This window comes from Pezoporus wallicus, unplaced genomic scaffold (assembly GCF_028554395.1).
Source record: "Pezoporus wallicus isolate ANWC-B61680 ecotype Strahan unplaced genomic scaffold, APGP_CSIRO_Pwel_v1 contig_9238, whole genome shotgun sequence".
Lineage (NCBI taxonomy): Eukaryota > Metazoa > Chordata > Aves > Psittaciformes > Psittacidae > Pezoporus > Pezoporus wallicus.
In genome coordinates, this window is record NW_026636792.1 from 1,930,713 (window position 1) to 1,954,606 (window position 23,894).

Here is a 23,894-nt window from a genome sequence, read left to right on the forward strand (position 1 = left end):
GTGTCCTGCAGCTTAGATGTGTAGGAGTGCTTAGGAAACAATGTCTATTGCTGTGAGTACAAAGAACTGCAGTGGTTATTTCTGCCATCTCAACAGCAGTTAGATTCACCAGTGCTTCCATCTTGAGACTCCCATAATCCATATTCTAACAGATTTGTAGCCATCACTTGTCTGTCCCTCCTGCCCTCATCCCTTTCCTCACCCTCAGCCCCAGTTTGAGGTAGGTAAACCAGTGTCAAAGCCCAGTACAGATCTGGGTGGATGCTCAGGGCTCCTGTGTAAAACAGCCTGAAGCTCTAGGTTGTTTGGGAGCGCATCTGACTGCAAACTGAAATGCCAAGTGAACAGCAGTGCTGCAGTAACCAGTGGATCTGAAGCACATGAATTATTAGATTTTCAAGAATTAGAATTTCACTTCAGCGGTGCTGTTAAAGGCAGTTGCTGTTCCCCAGACCTCTCTCAGCCACTTGATCTGTGGTCTTCCTGGAAGCAAATCTGAGCTGCTAATACTGGTGGTGGCTGGGACTATCAAGCTGTTAATCTTAATTACGAGAAACTGGGGCAGTTGTTAATCTCTGGATGCTGTTTTCCATGCTGCTGCTGTGCTCCACTCCTGAGGCAGCTCTTGCTCAGGGTGACCCAAGGTGACTGACGTGGCTGGACCCTCCCAGGGTCCTGTCTTCACATCACTGTTCATAAGGCAGCGGCCTGGGGCATGGCCCTGAGCAAGTTCTGGTTTTGTAGTCCTTCATCTTTCCCTCTCTGCTGTGAGTCGAGGTGTATGACAAAGCTTCCTGCCCTTGGAGGACCAAAGAACAAGCCAAGGTATTAATGAATACCTTGGTCTTCATGCTGGCTTCTGGAAACCACTCCACCCTTTTAAAGTAGTGAATGCTTCCACAAAATCAGTATGGCAATTCTGGAGCAAAAGGCTGTGTGGATCCCTCTTAGCATATGTAAATCTGGCTAAAGATAAATTTGCCTTAAGTTAATTAGGAACGGATTAGAGCTAAAGCAGAATAAGAGACTCCTTTTAAACTCTGCAGACATGGCCTGCATTACAGTGTAAATGCTTTTGAAAGTGGTTTTAATTCAGTCTCTCACCTCTGCAGAAGGATGTGGTCAGGTTCCTGCTCACAGAAGAAGTCCTTCCAGGCCTTCAGCTTCTCCCAAGTCTGTAGTTGCCTTCCAAGGAGCTGGCTACACGTGGCCATGCAGGGGCCTAGCAGGAGTAGGTGTATTTCTCTAGGTGTACCTGTGGAACTGCAGAGCTGGCCGGGGACTCACCTGCATGGGGAAGCGTTGCACTCTGTGGACAAATTACTGCAAGTCTTTAAAATCCTGCTCAGCCTTTTCTTAAAGCAGTGTTCAGGACAGCCCGGTGGGTTTGGGTTTGCTGTTTGCTTTGATGTCCCCATGGCCACAGTTCAAACTGCTCAGCTTCCTGGTGCCTCTTGGCTTCCAAATGTTTCAATTTGCTGCTGGAGCAAGTTACCAGTGTTGTCGCTCCGTGTCTGTAGCCTTGACCTGTCTGCTGCCTCCGTGCAGTACTGGAGAACAAGAAGCCCTGCTCAGAGATAGCATTTGCTGAACAAAGGTGAAGCAGCCACCATGTGAGGAAAGGGGGCATTGAGCCAGCCTGAGGACCATGGTGGGGATGGAAGTGTGTCTGGCGTGGGTTTGTCCCATCTAAAAAAGGGGTTAAAACCAAGGTACAGGACTTGTCCTGTGTGAACAGCCGTGCACCAAACAGGCATCAGACTTGTCTACATAAGATAGGACCAAGATGTTTGGCTCAGGTGCGATGTCTGTCAGTGTGATGTTCTCCTGGAGCTTGACTAGCAGCAGGCATAAGTGGAAGGGGAGCTGTGGTCGGTAGGGGGTTAAACCAGTCACTCACCTTGCCCCCTAAAGCTGCTGATACCCATTTGGGTGCAAGAAGGTCTCCATCTGCTTGACACCGAGCATCTCTCTCCATCGCTACGCGGGGTGTGCTCGGCCGCGGCGGCAGCGCGGCCTCTGCTGGGGCTGCTCCCCACGGCCCGGGCAGGTTTGCTGAGCTCGGGTGCCACCTAGCGGCGCTGTGCGTGCCTTCAGCTGCCGTCTGGTGCGCGGTGCTGGAGCTGAATGAAACGACACCCAGCCGGCAGCGGAAGCATGGCTGGATTGAAGTAGCTTCAAAGAATATCTGATACCTTGCCTCTGATGGCTGCTAACAGCTGTGTGTGTTGAAGCTGGCCTAAAGGAGCAAATGACCTCAAATGTAAGGGGTCTGCAAAACCTTTTGTCTTGTAATTGTTCTGATGTCTTGGGGCACAGTTTTCAGATCAGGTGTTGCAAGACAAAGCAGAATTCATTTTCCTCCTCTTTGCTTTTTTCCATTTCCCCCCACCCCCGTCTTACTACTGTTTCAACCGGAGGAAGTGGAACATGTGCTGCTGGTTAAAACACAGCACTGTGCCTCTTCCTGATGTTCCTGATGCCTCTTCTGGATTCATACTATTTTAGGCCAAAAGGCGTTTTTCATAGCTGTGTATGAGACACAAGGAGGCAGTGTGTGTGGTTGTGTCCATGTCTCCCATAGCACAGGGAGGTTCTCTGGGCCCCTGCATGTCTGCACTGTTGTGCTGTGCCGTGGACGTGCCCGCCGTGCAGCAGCCCTGACCCCGCACCCTAGGGCTGAGCTGGGGCAGCTGCAGAGGAGGCTGGTGCACGTCTGTCAGTGTTGGAGGGCAGCAAATTGAACTGCCTTACTCCAGGTTCAAAGTGCTGAGCTGTGTCGTGTGGCTCCCTTCACTGAGCATCACAGGACGAGGTTCTGATGTAAATGCATGAGCAGCATCAGAGCATTACAAAGCGGCTATGACTATCTGAAAGCAGTAGGAGAACTAATGCTGCTGTGCTCTGGCTGTAATGAGCATAGCTTGCCAATTACTCATATTAATTGCATTGAGTTTTATGGGGTTGACAATGCTTGAGTGCTCTGGTGCTTCAGAGCGCCCCGGGGGGGCTCGCTGGGGTTCCTTCCCCCAGGGTTTCCCGCTGGAGCTGCGCAGAGGCACTCCCCACCGCCGGCCCCCCTTCGGACCCCGGGGAGCACACCCGCCCGCGCAGTGGAGCTCTGCAAGCTCCCTGCCTGTACCACAGAGCTCTCTGTGCAGCTCCCTAACCCCGCCCGCCGCGGCCTCTTAGCGCGCCCGCCCGCGCCGCGCCTTCGGAGCTGCACTTCCCGCGTTGCGTTGACGTGTGGCAGGGGGCGGGGCTCCGGCGGCAGCGGCGCAAGATGGCGGCCACCACGGGTGCGGGTGAGCGGGCGGCGGGGCCGTAGGGCCGCGGGCTGGGGGGACCGGCCGGGGCCGCTCCTCGCTGCGGGGCAGCTCCGGGCAGTGCGGGCGGCGGCGCGGCAGGCTGCGGGCGGCCCGGCTGGGCGTGTCGGGGCCGGAGGGGCGGTGGCGGCCGCTAGGCCGGGAGGCGCCCGGGGAAGGGGCGAGGGCGGCGGCGGCCGCGGGGGAAGGGGCGGCGGCGGCGGAGGGTCCGGCCCGAGGGGCGCGGCCCGCAGGGGTTTGGTGCCTGGCCGCGGTGCTGGGGCCGGTCCCCGCTCCTAACCCGCGGCGCTCGGGCGGGCTCGGCCGGCGCCTCCCCGGGGGCTGCCGAGGCCTCGCGGTGGGAGCGGCCCCGACGGGGCGAGTCCGGCCCGGGGCCGGGAGGGGCCTGTGGAGCCGGCCCGGCGGGAAGCGTGCCCCGGCGCTCTGTGTGCCGGCTCCGGGAAGCGACGCTGGGGCGGCGCGCTGGGCCCTACGGCCGGGCAGGGACCCCTCCGTCCGGGCCCGCAGCCCTCGGCCCGGCCCTGCGGTTCGGGCCTGGGCGCTCTGAGCCGCAGAGCGAGCCCGGCGCGGCGGCTTGAACCTGGGCTCGGCACCGCAGGGCCGCCGGGCTGGCTCCTCTTCTGCGGGTGAGCTCCGTGTGCTCGGAGGTGCCCTCCCGGTTCCCTGTTCGCGGTGGTCTCTGAGCCGGTACTTAAGTTACGTGCGTGAAATCAGTGGCTTTAAAAACCTTATTCACTAATAACATCTTCCTGTTACATCAATGGAACTTCCTTGTCAGGATGTGCGTGCTTCCAGAAGTCAATATATATCTTTTTGCCTTTAAAATTGCTTCTCGCCCGCTTTGAATAGTGACACAAATCCTGTCTTTCCACTTAGCATCGCATGTTAAACAGAAATACTGCAGCTAGATCTTGAGTGGGGTGTTCTTTGCTGACATCATTTAATGAACTTAGATCGAATAAATTAGTTTCACTTCTGTTTAGCGTGTTTCATTTTCCTGTTTTCATAAGGCTCATATGGGGTTTTCCGTGTGCCACTGTAATACTTGTCTTAAAATTGCTTCCTCTCAAGTTTGAAATCACCAGATTTCTCTTGAAGATATAACAAAAATATCTTGCAGTTCTTTTCTAATAGATAGGTCTCTATTAATGACATGTTTCAACTTTTAAGAATAACCATTGCAATGCAGATATCTTGTAGTAATCAAGATTATGAATACAGGCTGCAAAATGCAGTGGATGCTGTGCTGAGAACTGTGCTTTACAGATCTGTGTTTGAGCGTAACCTGATGGTGAGGTGTTGGAACACTTGATTAAAATACACAAAAAATATAGCGGAGCCTTCTTCCCCCTCCTGTGTCATATTGTTCTGGCGGCCATGCTTTCCCAATAATCCTCTCAAGCTGCTGACTTTTCAGTTTGTGTTTGGCTGGAGGAACAAGGCAAGTGTTCTATTGTGCAGCTTCGTGGATTAGTTGTCTGAGCGGTCATGGAGGGATATGTGTGGAAAGGGGCTCGGACTGTGGTGGTGAAGCCCAAAGCTAGTCCTGTGCACAGCTTTTCTTTTGCAGCCAGTGGTCTTTGTGATAAGCTGCCATTAACCATCATCTGCTAGCCACATGGTGTCTTTTGGATTGCTTCCTACTACTGCAGGGATTTCTGAAAGCTGTCTCTTCAGTGCTGGAAGTGTGAAGCAGTACACAGCCAGGTGGATGTGGGTAGGGGCATCCGTGTCTTGTGTCTGTAGTGTGGGCATTTGACAAGCGCTGCCGTTCAGCTACTTGTGATATCCTGAGTGTTTAACTGCTGCTGAGGAGATTGGGGTGGAGAATAAATCAGTTGTGACTTACAAACATGTTGCAGTAAGTGAACTTTTGCAGTAAACCCCTAGTTCAGTCTGAGAGAACCTTCAGGTACAGACCAGCATCTTACACTGAGCCTCAGAGCCTTGTCTGGCTGTAAATCATGGGCTGCCTTACCAGCAGTGGTCTGGGTTTTCTTCTTATATTAGTAAATGATGGAGATTCTCCTGATAAAGAGTACAACATAGTGTCCAGTTACTGGTGGTGGTGGTGGCACTGCAATGCAGTTTGTACTGTTCCCTCTTGACACTGCACTGAAGGCATTGCCCAGCACATACAAATAGAGCCACCACATACAAATAACAGCACGTTGTTCTCTATCACTGTTCACTTCGCTGTGGGCAAGTAGCTTAGTAGTGTTTTTACTCAGATGTAAAATAGATTTTGCTAATACTTGTTTTGTGGAACCTTAATTTATTCATAGTTGCTGATAATAACCACTTGAATATGTTTGATACCATGAGTTCAGCAAAGGAGCTTAAACAGAGGCTGAGGATAGAAAATGAGGCTGTGTTTAAAATCAGCTACTGACGCAGAGGAAGAAATGGTAACAAATGTCTGTGGAACGTAAGGAAGTCATAGAGCTGGTGGTGGGAATCAGACAAGAAAGCCTGATACCTGTATCTACTAAACAGGTAGAAATTATTAACAGGAGAAGAAAACTGCCCTCACCTGGAAGAAATGTTATGATGCAAGGTCCAGCAGTATCAGTTGCCCCCCAGCAGTGGGATGGGGAACAGAATCAGGAAGAAGGTAAAACCCATGTTTTGATATAAGAACAGTTTAATAATTAAAATATAATATACTACTGCTAACTACAGTAATAATAATGAAAAGGGAAATAACAGAGAAACAAAAAACCCAGCCAACTAACAAACAACAGTGAAGCACAGTACAGTTCCTCACACCTGCTGACTGATGCCCAGCCTGTCCCTGAGCAGTGATCAGCCCCTCCTGGCTAACTCCCGCCACTTTATATACTGAGCATGCTGTTCTATGGTATGGAATATCCCTTTGGCTAGTTCAGGTCCTGGCTGTGCTCCCTCCATCTTCTTGTGCCCCTCCTCACTGGCAGAGCAAGAGACTGAAAAGTCCTTGATCAGGATAAGTGCTATTTAGCAAGAACTAAAACATCAGTGTGTTATCAACATTATTCTCAGACTATAGCCAAAACACAGCACAGCTACTAGGAGGAAGATTAACTATCCATACAAATATAGAGTTCTGCATTGCTGATGATGTGTGATTTCCACACATACAATTAATATATTGATAAAAAGAAAGGGTTGACTTTAATCATTCTAATAAGGCCCTTCATGGGAGGCTATGATCAAACTGTAAGTTTATGTCTATCCGTCCTTCAGACTGAAGTGTCACGCAGAAGCACTCAGCTAGCTCAGGTACCAGAGGTGATCTACCTGAGAGATCCAGGGCTCCTCAGAGGCTCATGCACCCCATGGCCCTGCAGGGAAGTTGAGCTGTGTGGAGAGTCTGTGTTGCAGTTAGACTACAGGAGCTTGCTCCATGTTGCTGTCCTGCATACTCTGATATTATGGTGGGTCAAATCCTGACCATGCTGGCCTGTGAAGTCCTGTTTCTCTAACTTTCATCCTGGAGAAAGTTTAACGATTTCTTTCAACCCACTTTTCTCTCCCAGGTCTGTTTAGGGGGTCTCTTGCAGGGCTGTGGTAGATATGGTGATTACCAACAGGCTGGATGCACTGAGCAGTAAAATGATATCCCCACATAAAAGCTAGGCGAAGTCAGAGGAATGTGAAGAACTACAGAAGGGTGATTCATTAGGTGTACAGTCACGATAGTGCTAATACATGTATCTTAATACTCCTAATGGAGAGAAGAGCACAGCTCAGTTTTAGTACAGTGTATTAAAAGTATGCATTTATAGTTGTTGAGGGACCCATAACATTACTGTGTACTCAAATCTATGCTTGCAAAAAGCAAATGCAACATTACAGTGAGGAAGAAACTGCGTATTGAAGGGTATGGAAGGTGTACCTGCCTCTGCAAATGGACCGTGATGTCTCCTTTGGAGGGCACTGCACACAACAGTCACTGTTATCTCAAAATAAATATTGCCAGCCACTGAGTACTTTCTAAGTCTGTAAGTAACATACTCAAGGGTAGGGAAAAAGTAATTGAAGAGAAAATAGGAAGATAAATTATGCCTTCTTAAATGAGATAGACTATAAGAGCACACGAAATAGCAGGTGCTAAAGATTGAAAGCTTCTTTGAGTATTGTAATGGAAGGATGCAGCAGATTAAATAAAAAGGTAAATAGTTTAAGATTTACAAAAAGATACTCAGTTGAATCTTTTAATATATAATGATGTAAGTTACATAACATTTGAAAAACACCATTCTGGCTGAGAATTTAGAATGATTTGTTATTGTATTAAATATGTAAGTAGCAAAGAATCATAGAAGATATAATACCGGCAGATAAGGTGTGTGAAGTTCGGAATTGCCAGGTTGTGAGGATGTTTTTTAACTATTGCAAGTCAAGCTGGAATTACTCTGTCTGCACCTACTGATGAGTTTGTGTGCTTTCCTCCCAGGTCTGACCTGGGCCTGGCCCAGAAGCAAAGCCCAGCAGTGTGCATCCTGCCTCTGCCCGCCTGTGCTTAGCTCTGCTGTTAAAGCTGTACTGAGCAGGTAACACTGCCTTAGTCTATCAGTGTGGCATCTTGCTCTTCAAAGCCTATCTCTGAATCAGTGAGCCTACTCATGCACTCGCCTCTTGGTGGGTGGTGTGAGTGTAAGAAAACTTAGCAATACTTTGTGACAGAAGAGGCAGCTGGAGGAGAGTGCTGGGCTCTCAGTCAGTGACATCCGTTTCTTTTCACAATGCCAAGAGGAGATGGTGGGGTTTTCCCTCTTGAGATTTCGTGTAAAGATTTTGTCCATGATGTTAGTTCAAGGTGACTTATTTTCTGAATTAACTTCTAGCTGAGCTGGTAATGTTTTGCTTTTCACTTGTGATATAAGCCACAGAATGCATCTGATTTTAACTCTCCTGCATCTGACAAGATGTATTTGGCTCCAGACCTCAGTGATGCTGCCAGTCTGCCTCAGACAAATATTTTAACATGATCTCTTTCCAAGTAAAGTGCTTAAAGTGTTGAAAGACAGAACCAGTTCTCTAGCTTACACAACAGAAAACACTTCAGTTTGTTTCAAGTGCTCAGGAAGCTATTTTGGATCTGCACAGTAATTCGGTACCTGTCTGTGTTATCAGAGTGGAAATCATGACTATAAAGATGATGCAAGAAATCTGAAGTTCCTGTCTCCTGAAAGTTTTTGTCACAGTTGCTAAAAGCCTTTTACTCAGTTTTAAATATTCTGTCAGTTCAGAAACTTTCTATACCACTGGATGAGGAATGATTTTATTTCTTTACAGTGGCAGTGCTGCAAGGGTCAGCTGTCAGATTTTCAGTAGTTGCAGTCTCTGCAAAAAGATGAGGAATATATTGGAAAATATGTAATTAGGGCTTAGTATCAGATACATAAAAAACAAGCAATGGAAGGGGCTTTAACGTATTGAGCAACAGAGGTGTTAAAAGCTGTTGAATTTCAGCTCACTTGAGTTACTGTAAATTGGGAGCTAGTACAGAAGCAGCTAAAATTGGCCTGAAAGGGCATTTGGATAAGTTGCGTGTTACCAGTGAAGGTGTCAAGTAATCTTCAGCAAAATGAGGGTTCCCCTCCTTAGAGCCCCTAACGAGTGAAGTGCATTTTCTGTGTGCTTTGCTGGGCCTTGTATTTGTCCTTTAATCCTGAAGAGAAATGCTTATAACTTGATTTCACTTTAGAAAGGAAAGAGAAATGTATTCCTGAAGTTTTTGAGGTGTATTTTTTTGTTCTACAGACATTGATGAAAATGTTTCAAGTAGAGGGTCTACACTCAGAGGCACGTTGTCCACCTTGCTTCACTGTGCTGTGTTCAGCTTGTTAAGGTTTCTGTGAATATGGAATTGCTTTTGCTATATAACTGGGGAAAATGGAAGATTAAAAAGCATAGTCTGTCATAGAGGGTTGATTGTAACTTGTTAAAACCAAATTATATACTTCACATGGATGTAGATTCAAGATGGGAAAAACCTCAGGCTGGTAAACTATCGTAAGACACATTCAGTTGTATATCTTTAGTAGTGCTGTGATGTAAATCTGAGTGTGTTTTAAGGACTTTAAGAATCCAGGTTGGCATTTAACTGTCTTCCAGGAATAATTCTGTTCTTTCCAAGTACAGAACTTTCCTCTCTGAGATTGACCGGACACAGTCAAATTCCTCGTGTCCTCATTTCAGCTTGCTGTCTCTTTCTTCAGCTCACTGCTTAGCAAGCAACTGGGTTATGAGGAGTTGTGGTAGTGAAGGCTCATCATTACTGGTCTTGCCTGGCAGCTCTGGTATTAGGTGAAACCAGAAGGTCCTGATTCTGTTTGAAGGCTGAAGAGGATGTCATCCAAAACCTAACAGCTTCTTAAGTGCAACTTTGAACTCTGTAAAGTACACGTCCTCACTTTCTGGGAAACCCAGTGTGTGGTTTAGTTTTGTTCTCTGGTTTTCCATAGAAACAGTTAATGGACTTTTTGTAGCTGGTGAACTAGTGTGCAGGGTTGAGGCTTCACAAATGCACCTTTACTAAAAGGTGAGCTTTCAGAAAGACTGCACAAACCTGTGTCATTGGAGGTCTTACGTTGTCAGTACAGTTATCATTTAACTTTCATAGGTTTGCTGTTGCAATTAATAGTAAATACCTCCTTTTGCTTGGAAATGCTTTTTCAGTTCCATTTCTGCAAGTGTTTCACTGTGGTCAGGCAAGCTGCATGTGAAGCTATTTTCTAGATATTACTGTGTTTGTTTCAAACTGCTATTTGAGAGTCTTCTTGAGCCATAGCAAAGGCTAAATTAAAATGCATAACAATGTACTTTCAACAAACTGATTACTTTTTAATTGCCTCTTACTTTATTTAGGTTTTCTTGTGTTAAATGAAGGACTCTTAGAAAAACAGGTTGGTTTGGTTACTGCCTTGAAAGTCTCCATTCCTACCCTGAAAAGATTATGCAAGGTATTTACTGGAGGGTGGGAAGATGACACGTAGTTGACTCAGGGTTGTGTCAGCTGGTGCAGGACATCTCCCAACTCTGAATCTGCCATGGTTTAGCCATAGAAAGCATTTACCAAATAATGTGTATGCCTAGAACAGGTCACTTTCTAGGAATCTTGGTGGAGAGCGAACATCTATGATGATACGTTTGCATGCAACCATAAGTGATAAAGCTTGTGTGGTTTCTGGGGTTGGGGTCCCAGTGGGATGTGGTAGCTGACCATGAGTGCTGCAGGCCATTGCAAGTGAAGAGGAGATGAGGTTGGCTTAATGGCTTCATGCATCTTTCCAGGCTGATAGAAGGGTGAATCTGGTCTTTTACTCTGCCTTCCTTAAGGGCAGGTTATTTGGAAATAATTTAAAGCATTTGTGATTGTATGGCCATAGTCTTTTACATGTAGATTTGGTTTTATTCCTCTTGAATCTCTTGAGAAAGTGTCAGGGAGGAGCTGTCATTTATTTGGCCCTGAACTTGCCTTCTGTAGTGGCTGAGGTGCTGCTTTTCTGTTGCACCTCCGAGCTTTAGCATAGGGATAAAACATTTTAGAAGGCAGTGATGCTGTTAGACAGGGTGGTTTGTTGTAAAGTGACCAGTCATCTCCCATGATAATTTTATTTTCTGTGACGTGCATAATATCTTTAATATTACGTACTTCTCTTTTGGCACCTCCTTTTGCCACTCATGCTCCTGTAGTGCTCACAAGTGAGCAGTTATTGTGAAAGTAGGATTAATTTACGTTAACTTCTCCTGTGTGATAGGAGCCAGTGCACGATATGACTAGCTAGCTCTCTGTAGACCTCAGACTTGTCAGAACTCTACCATCCTGTCTGACTCTTGTGGCTCTGATTCATGCTGAATCAGAGCAGCTGGATCTGGGGAGGGCTCAGAAATAAAGTGGCCTTCTCTTCCTGTAAGGTTGTAAAGCCAAGCTGAGCTCTGGTTAGCAAATGTCACAATTAAAGCTGCCTTTCAACCCTGCTTGTGGCCTTCTCAAATATATACGTGATGGTGTCATTTGTAATTACATGATCACTTAATTTTCTTCACATGGGATTCCTGCCTCACTCTGAACAGGGTACGTGATGCTCAGAGGGAGGGTGGACAGGCAATGTTTTTTTTGCCTCCTTTAATGCGTGGCCTGTGTGTGCTTACCATAAAGCTGATTCCTCCTGGGTTATTTGCTTTGGTCTAAGTAAATATCAGTAAATTATCTTTGAGCCACTGGTAAATATGGAGTGGTATTATCAAGTGCTGAAGCACAGAGACTTGAGAGGATGTTTGTTAAGCATCACGATGTTGTGGTCCACAGTGAGCATTTCTTGGCAACATGGCACATTCAAGGCAGGTCTTTTGCTGGCTTCAGCTTATTGCATCTGTGACTGGGGAGAGGCTCTAATAATAACCACGACGGTTTCCTTTGCGGCATCACCTGCATTGTTGAAGAGCTCTGTGTCAGACCCAAGGGTGGAGTTCACCCTCCAAAAGGACCTTTTGCTTCTTCGTTGTCCTCCTTCGCTGGCTGTTTCTTTCCCTAGGCGCCAGCAGGCAGGGCTGAAACCCAGACAGCAGCTCCAGGCATCACAGCAGTGAGTCATTCCCCATCACCAGCGCTCCCATGCATCCACTGCTGCAGTAGTGAAATAGGTTGTGTGTGTAAGTAAAGGTGGAACCTTGTCCTTCAACTCACACTCCAGTTGTTCCTGTTGGAGGTAGACTGCTCTCTTCTCTGTTTCCTCTAGCTACAGCATGGAGAGTTTTGGGAATGTAGTTAAAACTGGGGTGGCTAATCATGATTCAGGTATGAGCTGCATACTTGAATCTTCATGTGCCTGAGGTACACAAAGTACACACTGCATACTTCTAAGACTTGCTGAGAGGGGAGATGCTGGAGCTTTTTAAGCAGGGGAAGCAACAGTGATTCCCAAGAGGTCATCTTACCACTGATGGTTTGGGGCTTGGTTAATCTTACGGGGATGGCTTCACCAGCCCCAACTGACTCATTTCCTTTTGCAGCCAAAGATTGGTATTACTCAGCAGCCATGGTAACAGTGCGGTCTCCCTGGAGAGTTGAGGATGCAGATTTGGCATGGAGCTGTGTTTGAGTCGTGCTCTGCAGCCCCCACATGTGTGGTTTGGTGTAGCCAGTGCAGGTCTCGCCTCTTCTGGTGCCATTATTTGGACTCCAGGTTTCTCTTCATACAGCTGTGTTACTGAATCATGCTTCCTTGGGATATTCTTGAACATGTTATGTTAGATGCATGTATCAAAATGGCCAGCTTCCGTTGGGTGCAGTCATTCAGGAACAGACTGCTCCAGCATGGATCCCCAGCGGGGTCACCAGTCCTGCAGCAAACCTGGTCCAGTTTGGGTTCCTCTCCCCACAGGGCCACAGCTCCTGCCAGGAGCCTGCTCCAGGACAGGCTTCCCATGAGGTCACAGCCTCTTCGGGCATCCCTCTGCTCCCGTGCTGTAGGTGGAGATCTGCTCCACCATGGACCTCTATGGGCTGCAGGAGCACCCGTTGTGCCCTGCACTGCAGGCTGCAGGGGAATCTGCTCTGGCACCTGGAACATCTCCTGCCTCCTTCACTGACCTTGGAGTCTGCAGTCTCTGATAGGAATAAGAGCATTTCCTGTTCTGCTGTATATTTTGAGGATAAATGTACCAACACCTAAGAAGTGCAGAAATTCCTTGGTGGTGGAGGTCATGCATACAAAGAATGCTATTGCTGCTGACAAAGCCCACTTAAATTAACTTCAGATTAACTACTGTTTGGAGTTTTATTTGCCTTGAATGGTATTTTGAAAGCTCTGAGTAAGTTGGGTGCTGTTGAGCTCTGATTTTGCAGAATCTCCTAAGCTTTTGTACTATAAATCATACAGACAAGTGCTAATTAGAGCTCTGTGATACTGTGTGTATTTCTGAATGGACAGACATTTCCTGTCATTTTACTGCCTGCCCCAGTACCTGGCCTGTCATCCTTCTAGTGTGTTTAATTGTGAATACCTTATTTTGCTTGTAAAATCCAAGCTAAGTATGAGGATATCCTTTTCATAGTGTTGAAATGTTGTCATTGAAAAACAGATGCTATTTTTATGGATTTACCCAAAATGCTTGCTGTAGAATGACCAGAAGTATCAGGGCAATTACTTTGGGTTCATTTATTTACTGGATCTCTCAATTCAAAATGTTTTTCTGATGTTTTTCAGGAGTAAAAGTTCCTCGTAATTTTCGTCTGTTGGAAGAACTTGAAGAAGGTCAGAAAGGAGTAGGTGATGGAACAGTTAGCTGGGGCCTTGAAGATGACGAAGACATGACACTTACAAGATGGACAGGAATGATTATTGGACCTCCAAGAGTAAGTTATGTGCTTGACTATTAAAATAGTACTGTTACTCTTATTTCTCTTCTCCCTTTTCTTCCCTTAACCTAACCACTGAAGTAGAAAACAAAGGGAACACAAATGAGTGGGGAAAAAAAACCACTTTAGCTAGTGATTTATGTTGAAGGTTCAAGTTCCATGTAATAATGGGGTTCATGTATCTGTGTGTCTTTTGCTTTTAATTTGGAATATTTTTAGTGCCTTTCTCTGGTTAGTTCTGTTACATGTCTGCTTTATATTTACAGATTCATTAAGACATAACTTTTGAGATTCCAGGATTCTAGTATCCTGTACTCTTGAATACAGCAAGGTTTAAAATCCTTCGGCTAGTGAGATTACATGTGGAGCTAATGTAGGTAAAACATGGATGTTTTGTCCAGTACTGCTAGTCTTTCTGCTGTTTCTTGTTGAGTTCATGGGTTGGTTTTTATTGCAGCAGTACTGACTTGCTCTTGTAGAGTTTCAGCTAACTTGGGAAACTCAAATTTTAATGAATTTAATTTTTTAGTGTTCTTTCCCAAAGTAGCTTTTTACAATGCTACTCGTCTTTGTGGTGGTATTGTTGCGTTCTCAACTCTCTTCTCCCCTCGAACCCTACTAAACTGTGGGTCTCCACTCTGGTAGTGAACTTGAGGACTTACTGTGCTTTGTATGTATGCATGTATTCTAAACCCAAAACTTGCCTGTTATCTCCGGTTTCACTGTGTATCTCTGTTCTGTGTCTTTAATATCCTTGCCATGTAGTGCAAGTAGCTGAATCTCCTTCCTGCAAATAGTAGATGTTGTCTTCTGTATCTGGCCTCAATTTCACTTCCCAGTAATTCCAGTGTTCTCTGTCTTTTATAAGGAAACCTTTGCAGATCTTTAACCATGCTACTGCCCTATGTGTTTCCCTTCTGTCAGTTGCCTTTTCTGCCGCGCCATGAGGTTGTACAAGAATCCATATTACAATGGCATTACATGTGCAGTGTTCCCATCCAGAAGTGTTGTTTACTTTTTTGTCTGCCAGTGTTAACATTTCCCCATTTTTGATCATTTCATTTGTTTATGATATCATTTGCTAGAACAGCATTTGATTCTAGAACATTGGGAGAGCGTTAATGAGCAGTAAGACTGAGGAAAGCTTGCTGTGTGCATACACTTCATGGAGAATTTAAGCAACCTTGAAATCTAATTTAGAAAATTAAATAGAAACTGCAGCGTGCAAATAGACATGTGCTGACTTAGTAGAAGTGATAGAAATGTGTAGTTCATGTCATACTGCCAACCAAGGCTAGAGGACTACCACGGAAGATGGTTCAGCTGTGCCTCTTTTGTCCTTCTGGCACACTTAAGGATATAGATGTTTTCGAAGTGCATCATGCTTTCTTATTGCTTGAAGGCAATGGGCTGTACTGGGAGAGATTCTGGGAACTTCGAGTCATTCTTGTTTGATAAGTGACTGTCCTGCTTTCAGTACTGTTCTTGGTTATATTATTACCATATTTTTTTTCCTGACTAGGAAAAAAATGAGAATGCTGGCAATGGGGGAATAAAAATGAAAATCCTATTTCCTTCTGGGTAGAAAGCAGTCACACTTGGAGCAGGTGGAAGAGTCTTATCGTGGGCATCCCAGAGAGAAAAATGAATCGTGGTGCAGAGTTAGATACATGCTGCTGCTCTGAATATCCCTGCTACCATACATGGAAGCATCCTTCTCCTTCCCAGACTTTGTGCAGATAGCTTTGCAGCCAGTGATTCATCTTGTTTATACAAGCTATTTAAAAACAGTGGCACTGTCACAACTTCAGCTTTATCTGCACGTATTTTATATTGGCTGTGGACATGTGCACAGGCAAGGGATTCCATTCACCAGTCCTCACGTGGTGTGGTTATTGGCAAAGACCCTAAAAACCTGCATGAACCTCTGGGCTCTTAGTTGCCCTGTGGGCCACACACGCTCAGGGGCTCAGCAGACCTGAGCAGAGCTGACAGATGACTTTTCCCCCCCCAGAACTTTGTCACAGCATTCAGCTTGTCCCTGCCTTTGCTGGTATCTGAAAGGCTGGCTGCCTGAGGCGCTGGGGGAGTGACCAAGAGGTACTGGTGCCAGCCAGCGCTGGCCAGTGCTGATTGGAAGCCCCTTCATCCACACACATAAGAAGCAGCCGAGCCAGGAAGTCAGTTCTTAGGTTTTTGGTAGTGGTTTGCATCAAAATACTCATTAAGGGAAATACTAAGATGTTCAGGGGCGTAACAGGCCCTGAGAGGGATTGCAAGGAGTTCTAATATACTGTTCTTAAGATCCTGGTGGAGCGTTCTGCTCTGCTGCCACAGGTGAGGAGGAGCTGCTTCTGGGCTTCTGCAGTCACACGTTCTGGATTTTTGCTCGTGGTCACTGCTTTGTGAGTTTAATGTTTGTTACAGCATTGAGGTGTGGGAAATGGTGTCAGAAGCTCTGAACATGGAGATCTTGCCTGCCTAAATTTGCCCATGATGATCCTTTTGCTGTTGTATGCTGCTGCCAGCTTCCTGCATTGCCCAGCTTAGCTGAAGCTCTGTGGCCGGCTGCACTGGCTCAGCACATCAGAATGAGTTACTCTCAGAATGCAGAATAACCTTAACTGTTGCTTCTTTTAATGACTTTTAAATATTGAAGATTCAGTGTAGCCTTGTAGTCTCTCATCTATTTCCATTGTTTAGTTAGTTAAGAGCTCTTGATCCAGGGTTTCTATTAGCTGTGAAGTGTTACTGCTGTGGAGACGGTGGTAATGCTGTTTGGGATCAGGATGTACTTTGCAATGGGAGGAATTCCCCTTTCTGAGAACCAGCAGGTTGGTTTATGACCAAGGAGACCAAGGAGTATTTTTCAAGTGCAGTTCTAGGGCAGGCAGATGAGATAGTTTCCTAACTAACTGTTAAAGCTATGGCTTCAATTTCAAGGAAGAGAGTCTGGTTAGTAAACTGGTAAGACAAAGCTGCTTCATAAAGATAGCTGAAAAGTGGGTATCTGAGCTATATATGATGATTAAAAGAATCACTTCAGTCGGTGAATGGGAAGCAATGCCAGTTTCATTCTTTATGTGAAAATTGAATGCTTAAAAGACCAGTAGAATTTATTACCCTGAAGAGGTAATATTCAATACCATTCTATGGTACTCTGAATATTAGAAAATGAACCCAAAACAGAGGTAGCCAGCACAATATATAAGTGGCTGCCCTCATGTTAAGTAGTTACGATGTCCCTAAAGTAACCACTGTTTTAACCGAATGTTTACTGAACTGCCTCATGTAATTGTTTTCCTCCCTTTCTTCTCCCCTCAGACAATTTATGAAAACAGAATATACAGCCTTAAAATAGAATGTGGGCCTAAGTATCCAGAAGCACCTCCATTTGTAAGATTTGTAACAAAAATTAATATGAATGGAGTAAATAGTTCTAATGGAGTGGTAAGTTTTTTGGTTTTATTCATTTTAACATGGTTTTCGTGTGCATCTTCCAGTTAATGCTTTTGTTTTATACTTACAACTTGCTTAACTGTTTACTGCTTGCTGGTGCTGTTTGCCTTGAGGAGAAGCAAAAGGGGGTAGGAGGGAAGTGGACATGCCAAGTGTGTTCTCAAATCAAAACGTGGAATTAACTTTTCCTGCCCTCTTGCAACTCACAAGTAGTTGCATCATGCAGGGATTTATTATGCTTTTAGGAAACTGCTTGCTTGCTTCTGCTTGCTTTGGTTTCTCCCACTCAGATTTCTTAGAAGCTCTTTAGTTGGAGGGTTTGGGGTGGTGCAAGTGTATCAAACATATCAATTCTGACAGGAATGATCTTTTTGTCTATTTTAGGTGGACCCCAGAGCCATATCAGTCCTAGCAAAATGGCAGAATTCTTATAGTATCAAAGTTGTTCTGCAAGAGCTTCGGCGTCTAATGATGTCTAAAGAAAATATGAAACTTCCTCAGCCACCTGAAGGACAATGTTACAGCAATTAATTAAAAACAAAACAAAAACAAAACCATGCCCCCCTTATTCAATTTAAGCTGTCTTCATTTTCCACAGTAGTAAATTTTCTAGATGCATCTTGTAGACCTCAGAAATACTGGAAAGGAAGTTCCCATTCAAAGGAAGTTTTTTCATGAGATACTGTAAATGATACTAATTTTTTTGTTTGTTTGTTTTTGGGGTTTTTTGGGTTGTTTTTTTTTTTTTCATTTGAAATATAAGTTGTGCTATAACAAATAATCCTGTCGTGTAACCACTGTCCACATAGCTGAACTTCTGGTATCAGGAAAAGTCTATTTAAATTTATTACTGTCAAGACCAGTGTGGCACATCTAACGTAACTGTGAAAGCATCCATCCCACAATCACCTTGCTGTGTGTCTGGCCTGGGGTTTGTTTTTTTTTCTGTCTTTTGCAATAGAGTCGAAGCTCAGGGCTATTTATTAGAGTAGACACAAAGGTTTTTGCTTCCAGTACTACACTGGGCTTTATGGACTACTAATGGGGATGTGTGCTAACCTCAGTCATCCCTCCCTTTGTGCTATCTCTAGTAAAGGCTGAATGTGACTGTGGTCGTTTTGGGGTTTTTTATTGTTTTGGGTTTTGTTTTTTTTTAATGCCCTGATCCGGGCAAACTTCCTTCTTCCCTTTGGCCAAGGCATAGATTGTATTTCTCTTCCTGGTCCTCCTCACCAGTGATGTGGGCTTTGGGTGAGGGATTCAGGGTTCTTTTAATCTCTTCCCTCTTCCCCTCTTTTTAGCGGGGATGCTGCTTTCTTTTTGCCCCTCTTTGTGACTCTTCTCACCCCTGGCCAGCAGGGGTAAGCGTTGGGGCAATAACTTGACCTGTTCCCTCCCGCTTATCATTTTGGTTTTGCAACAAATTTAGTCTTCACCAGCCTGGGAAACAAGAGTATCTATTCTGCTCGCAAACTTGGATTTCCCCTGTCCCTCCAGCACTGCTGCCACACCGCCAAGCTGGCCACGGCTGATGTTATTAGATAGGCTTTTGACGTGGTGAAAAGAGCAGTAATTTACCAGGATTGCTGAAACCTTCTGCTGCTGCCAAACTGTTACGGGGGAAACTCTGCACACAGAGATTCTGAACACACGCTCCAGCTCAAATAGTTGTGTTTTGGTGCTTTGGATTGACCCACGAATGTTAATTAACAAAATATTGCACTTATGTTTGGCCCTTCTAAAGATGTAATGACTACAGACAAATCAAATAAGTGGTAGATTTCGTTAGGATTCTGTAAGTCTTAGAAGAGAAATCTCCTCAGTGAAGATTCTGGTGCGTACAGCAGATCGAGGACCTTGATTGGCTTTGCATCCTGGCAAATCACTGCCTTTTCTGGTTTACTGTTTCGGACCACTAGCTGCTGAAATGTGGATGCAAGCTTACATACAACCAACCTAGTGTGTCCTGAGTTTTATGAACAAATTCAGTGTTTGTGTAAAAAAAGAAAACAAAAAAAAGGAAAAAAAAAAAGGAAAAGAGTAAAAATGAACACATTTTAAAGCAGCAGCTATCAAGTCAATGAACAATTGATGTTTCCATTAACTCTTTTGAGGAAAATATTAGTTGTAAGGATTTAACATCCTCTGTAATTAAAGTTTAACATAACAGTATTCCATAAGCAGCCTTTTTATTGTATCAGACCATTGCCTGATTTTAATATAATAAAAAGTGTGCATTAATATTAGAAGGCTTTAATTGTATTTATGTTTAGAATTTTAATCCCTTATGGAATTCTTGATTTGCTGGAAGTATCTTCCTACAGATCATGTTTAACTAGGAGTCTGTAGACTGGTGGTGAAAGGCAATTGTCTTTATCCAGCTGCTGCTGCTGTGCCAAGGAGAGGCTTTAGTCTTAGATTAAACCTCAAACTCCCCTAGACTTGACAGTTGGTAACGTTACATGATGCTTGAGGAACTGCTGAAGTGCATTTCTAGATACATGTGCTGGCTGGAGGTGCTCTGTCATTGCAGTGACCTTTACGTGCTGTGGTCCTGAGGAGATCAAATCCCCGTGCAGTTGCATGTTAAACGCTGTCAAGTTCAAGGAGAGCTTCACGTCCTGAAACTTTACCTGTTTTCCTTCAAATAGCAAAGTGTAAAAAGCTGATCCCTCCAAATCTGGATATGGAACGGGGCTGTGAGATTTCAGCCTTTGCCAAGTGTAAAGCGTCTCCGCTTCAGAGGGTTGCCAGAAGGTACTCGTGTGTTCACTTGGGTGTTGCGGTGGAACAAGGTCCTTCCTGGGTTAGGAATGAAAAAGGGAATGACCTTTTGTGAAACTTTGTGAAACTTGCTGCTGGCTTCTAGCCTGGAATTCTCAATCCTCTGGTAGCTCGGAGGGTATCTGTGAAGACTAATACTTTGTCAGCATCATGTGTGGGTGTTTATTTAAAATAGCTCGGTATGTGAAGATGTTGAACGGGAATCGGAACAATGCTCGATAATTATAGCATGCTGCTCGATTATCTCTGTTTTTCAGAGCTGTTGTAAGTGCCCTTGCCCTGTTTTGGAGTTGGTTGGTGCATGTTCGGGGCCTCCCCTGACCTTCGGACCTCAAGTAACAGTTTTAAAACCTTGAAACTGTCGGGTTTGCTCTGCAGGTTGTACAGGTTGGAGCATTCCCCTCTGACCTGGGCTGTGCTGTGCTGGCAAGAGCCGTGTGTTGTTAACATTTGCCATGTGAAGTGGGGTGGTACCTGAAAATCAGAGGGGTTCACTCCGAATTTTCTCACCTGGGAGTTGCACTCTTTGAACATGTCATTGCTCCCATGCTCTCTTCACTCTGAACCACTCAGGAGCGGTCTGGAAAGCCCTAAGTCAGCTTTATTGGATCTATGCCTTGTAGCTTTGCCAGTGTATGCAACCTACAGACTGCATAGTGGAAGAGACCTGTCATCCTGCAGCTTAGTTGCTTGTTTGGGCTTCAGAAATGAGATGGGGAAATAAAATTGTGTCTGAACCTGTATTTATCCTCACTCTAGCAGTGTAAAGGCAAAGTGGCAGCTGATCCCCACTGGCCCTCAGTTTATGTCTTGAACCAGGGTCTCTTAATAGAAAGATATGAAGGGATAATAAATAAAATGAGAGGATTGGCCATAAAATAGACGTTGTTCCTTGGAGCAGGTGCTGCTGGCGCAGTGCTCAGAGCAGGGACTGGTTTGAGCAGGAGGGGGCCGTGCGGATGGCTTTCCTGTTCCTGCAGTGTCCCAGGGCCGTCCTTGCACCAAATACGCTGGCTATAAAACCCCTTCCTCACCTGCCAGTGCTTCCTGGGCGTGTGGCGACAGGTTTTGACTCTGGCTGTAACATGAGGCGGTAGAGGGAGCTAGCAAGCTGTGCAAGGCTTGGCTCTGAGTAAGGTGCAAATGCTGCTCCATTGAAATGTGGGAATTGTCCTCTTGCGGGAACCACTTTTCACACTTACAATGAATCAATTCAGTTTGAAAAAGCTGATGATCGTTACTTTCTCACTGTACAGACATTAACTTGCTACGGGGAAAAGCAGCACTGCAGTGAGATTTTAGTGGTTAATAAAGACTAATTGCTGGCTTCTTGCTTTGTTGTAATTAAGCTCTGTGTGTGTAGGGAGTAAATGCTCAAATATGCCTTTTCTGTACAACTCCTTGTAGTGCTTTGGATTTCTTAGCTTTCTTCCACTACCATTAGAGAATGAATTTTTAACCCAAAAGGTGTTTTCAGCTGCTGTGTCCCTGGAGTCGGTCAGAGCAGAGCAGAGCAGAAGGAGCAGGCAGTGAATGTGGCTGTGATCATGGGTCCTGGGCAAACAGCCTGGCCAAAGGACAGCTGCTCGGAAGGTTTATCTTAGAGCTGCTTCGGAGCCGTGATGCCAGAGCTCCCAGTGGCACTGCCACAGAAGCAGCATGAAGGGACAGCGTTAAGTTATGCCAGTTCTAACAAGGGAAACAAACCCGACAGAGAGATGCAGTGGGACATGCTCGCGTGCCAAATACCAGCCTTTGTGGTGTGCTGCTGGAGCTGTAGGAGCTATTTGTGGCTTGCCTTGCTGTTTGTGGGAATTGGCCATTAGGCATTTGAGGTTGGTGCTTTACCTACAGGACAGCATTTCCTGCATCAAGAAACAGCTCAGTGAATTCAGGGGTGTTTTTCAAGCTGGCACCAGCTTACACTGAAACAAGGGAGTTCCAGTTCTGCATGTATCTGTAGATAAATCTGCTTCGAGCTCTACCTACCTGGAGCTGAAAGAAGGTGAAGAGAATGTGATAGTGATATTATTAATATCTAAACTTTGTTGTGTGTTATTTTACCTTTAAGAAGATTTTCCTGATGGCTTAGAGTGTTCCTCAGTCAGTGGAAATTGCCATATTGCATTAATTTTTGGGTAGCGTGCTTTCCAAAGCACTCTAACCTTGCTGTTGACTAAGATTCAGGTCCTTCAATAGCTGCTTGTTTGTCTGGTCTGTAGCAGATCGCTGGAGAATGTGCTTAGCTTCTAAGCCTGTGAAGAGCCCCAGTGAAGGAAAGCTTAAGTTAGGCACATGCTTAAGTGCTTTGTTGGACCAGAGGCAGCACGCTCAGCTTCTGCTGGGACAGACCTTTTTAGCCCTTATTGAGCGTCTTCTTCCCACTCCTCCCTTGGTGCTACATCGTTGGTGCTTGTGCCTTTACATTTCTCCCAATGTCACACACACTTTGTTGTAAAAGAAAAGCAGAAGACGTCGTGGAAGATAAGGAGATAAGCTAGATTCTCATCATCTTACATCTGTCAAGCATCTTGTCACCTTCTCATCCTTATCTCCTTTTAAATAAAGCCTACAGAGGGTTTCCAGAAATGTGGGTCCTGTCCTGATTTTCTGCCTCTCGAGCCAGGTTGGTGGTGGCTTTGTCCTGACATGTCTAGAAAGCCCTATGGAAACCTTAATGGGTAATAGGAGGGGAAGATAAATGTCAAATGGTCTGTCTGCAAGTCCCTTCTCCCTCTCTATTGCTCAACATGTATTCTTTTACTTTGGCTTATTTCATTAGGTCTTCACTCACCAAAGAATGTTTTAGGATAGCCAAAGCTTGAAGTTTCTTTTGGGGAAAAAACCCAAACCAAACAAAAAAAGCACAGGAGTTTGGGAAGGAAAAGGGAAGCAAGCTTTTGAGTCACCTCCATCAGAAATGAGTCCGTTTTCCATTCTACTTATTCCTCTTATAGAGCTGCTTTAAAGCCACATGCTAATAATTGACCTGGTAGCAGCGTCCTGATACATGGAGAATAGGATTTTTGTTTGCCTCATGGTGGAGGCTTTTGGGGGCAGTTTTGTGCTTGCTCGGTGCTAAGTGCAGGCAGAGGGAGGCCGGAGCAGAGGCTGGAGGGCTGGTGGCACTGGTCCTGCGCACACACAGTGTAGGGCAGGGTTATGGAGAGATCAGTGTTCTGTGTGATGGCAAACAGCTGCTTGTGCTCCACTGGAGTCAGGGGAGCACACGCAGTCACGCACCTTCAGTATTCCTGGAAATTAGGAGTAATATCTTAATTACAGCGCTTTTGTGCTCACCGAGGCTGCGACGCTGCGTAAACGAGGCCGGGGTGTGCACGGGATGCATGTGTCAGCCCTGTGCGGTCAGCGGGACTTGGGGAACAGCCGGAGGAGAGCAGGGATCTCAGGGAGCTATCTGCCAAACTCCTGTCCCTCCAAAGAGACCTCTTGAATCCCTGGGCTACCAGATCAGCCCTTGTCCAAGGTTAGCAGCCAGATGTTTCTCAGCTGCTTGGACGGGTTTCCAGCTGAGCCCAACTGAGCGGCTATCCAACATGTAAGTATTAATATAAACATCTCGGAGGCCTCGCCTTGAGCGAGCCATGGAAAACTTCCCACGATACTGGAAGCGGCGCTGGCTTCCTCGGAGAGCATCAGGACTCTCTGTATCACACTGGAATATCCTGCATGGGTCAGGCTGCGGCTGCCACCTGCTCGCTGCGCAGTGCTGGGGCCCGGCCCCCCCCTTGGTTTAGTGGCGCCAGAGCAGTGTGGTCCCTGGAACTTGATTATTTGTGTTAGCAGATAATTTAGGCCAGAAGGCTGAGAGTGTTCCCTTCCTTCCCCGGGTGTCGTCATGCTTCCCAGCAACACACAGTCCCCTGTCCCTGTGTCCCTGCTCCCCTCACCCCGCAAGTACAACAGCAACGCTTCCAGCATCCCTTCTTCTGAAGGGTCACTGTCCACCCGCT

General features: G+C 45.7%; 1 protein-coding gene across 2 annotated transcripts; it reads left to right on the top strand.

The window, feature by feature from the left end:
* The first annotated feature begins 3,171 nt into the window (after positions 1-3,171).
* On the top strand, positions 3,172-19,385 carry UBE2V1 (ubiquitin conjugating enzyme E2 V1). Of its 2 annotated transcripts, none has more exons than XM_057401738.1 (4): positions 3,172-3,299; positions 13,526-13,674; positions 17,002-17,127; positions 17,521-19,385. In XM_057401738.1, the coding sequence occupies exons 1-4, from the start codon at positions 3,284-3,286 to the stop codon at positions 17,665-17,667; spliced, it is 438 nt and encodes a 145-aa protein (XP_057257721.1). In that variant the 5' UTR covers positions 3,172-3,283; the 3' UTR covers positions 17,668-19,385. The 2 variants fall into 2 exon arrangements, with proteins under 2 accessions (XP_057257721.1, XP_057257720.1); XM_057401737.1 differs by having other exon boundaries at positions 3,177-3,305.
* The last annotated feature ends 4,509 nt before the right edge of the window (positions 19,386-23,894 follow it).

Coding starts and splice junctions, on each gene's coding strand:
- UBE2V1 (XM_057401737.1), top strand. CDS start 3,284: ATGGCGGCCACCACGGGTGCGG. Junction 13,675..17,001: donor TGATTATTGGACCTCCAAGA/GTAAGTTATGTG, acceptor TTCTCCCCTCAG/ACAATTTATGAAAACAGAAT. Junction 17,128..17,520: donor TAAATAGTTCTAATGGAGTG/GTAAGTTTTTTG, acceptor TGTCTATTTTAG/GTGGACCCCAGAGCCATATC.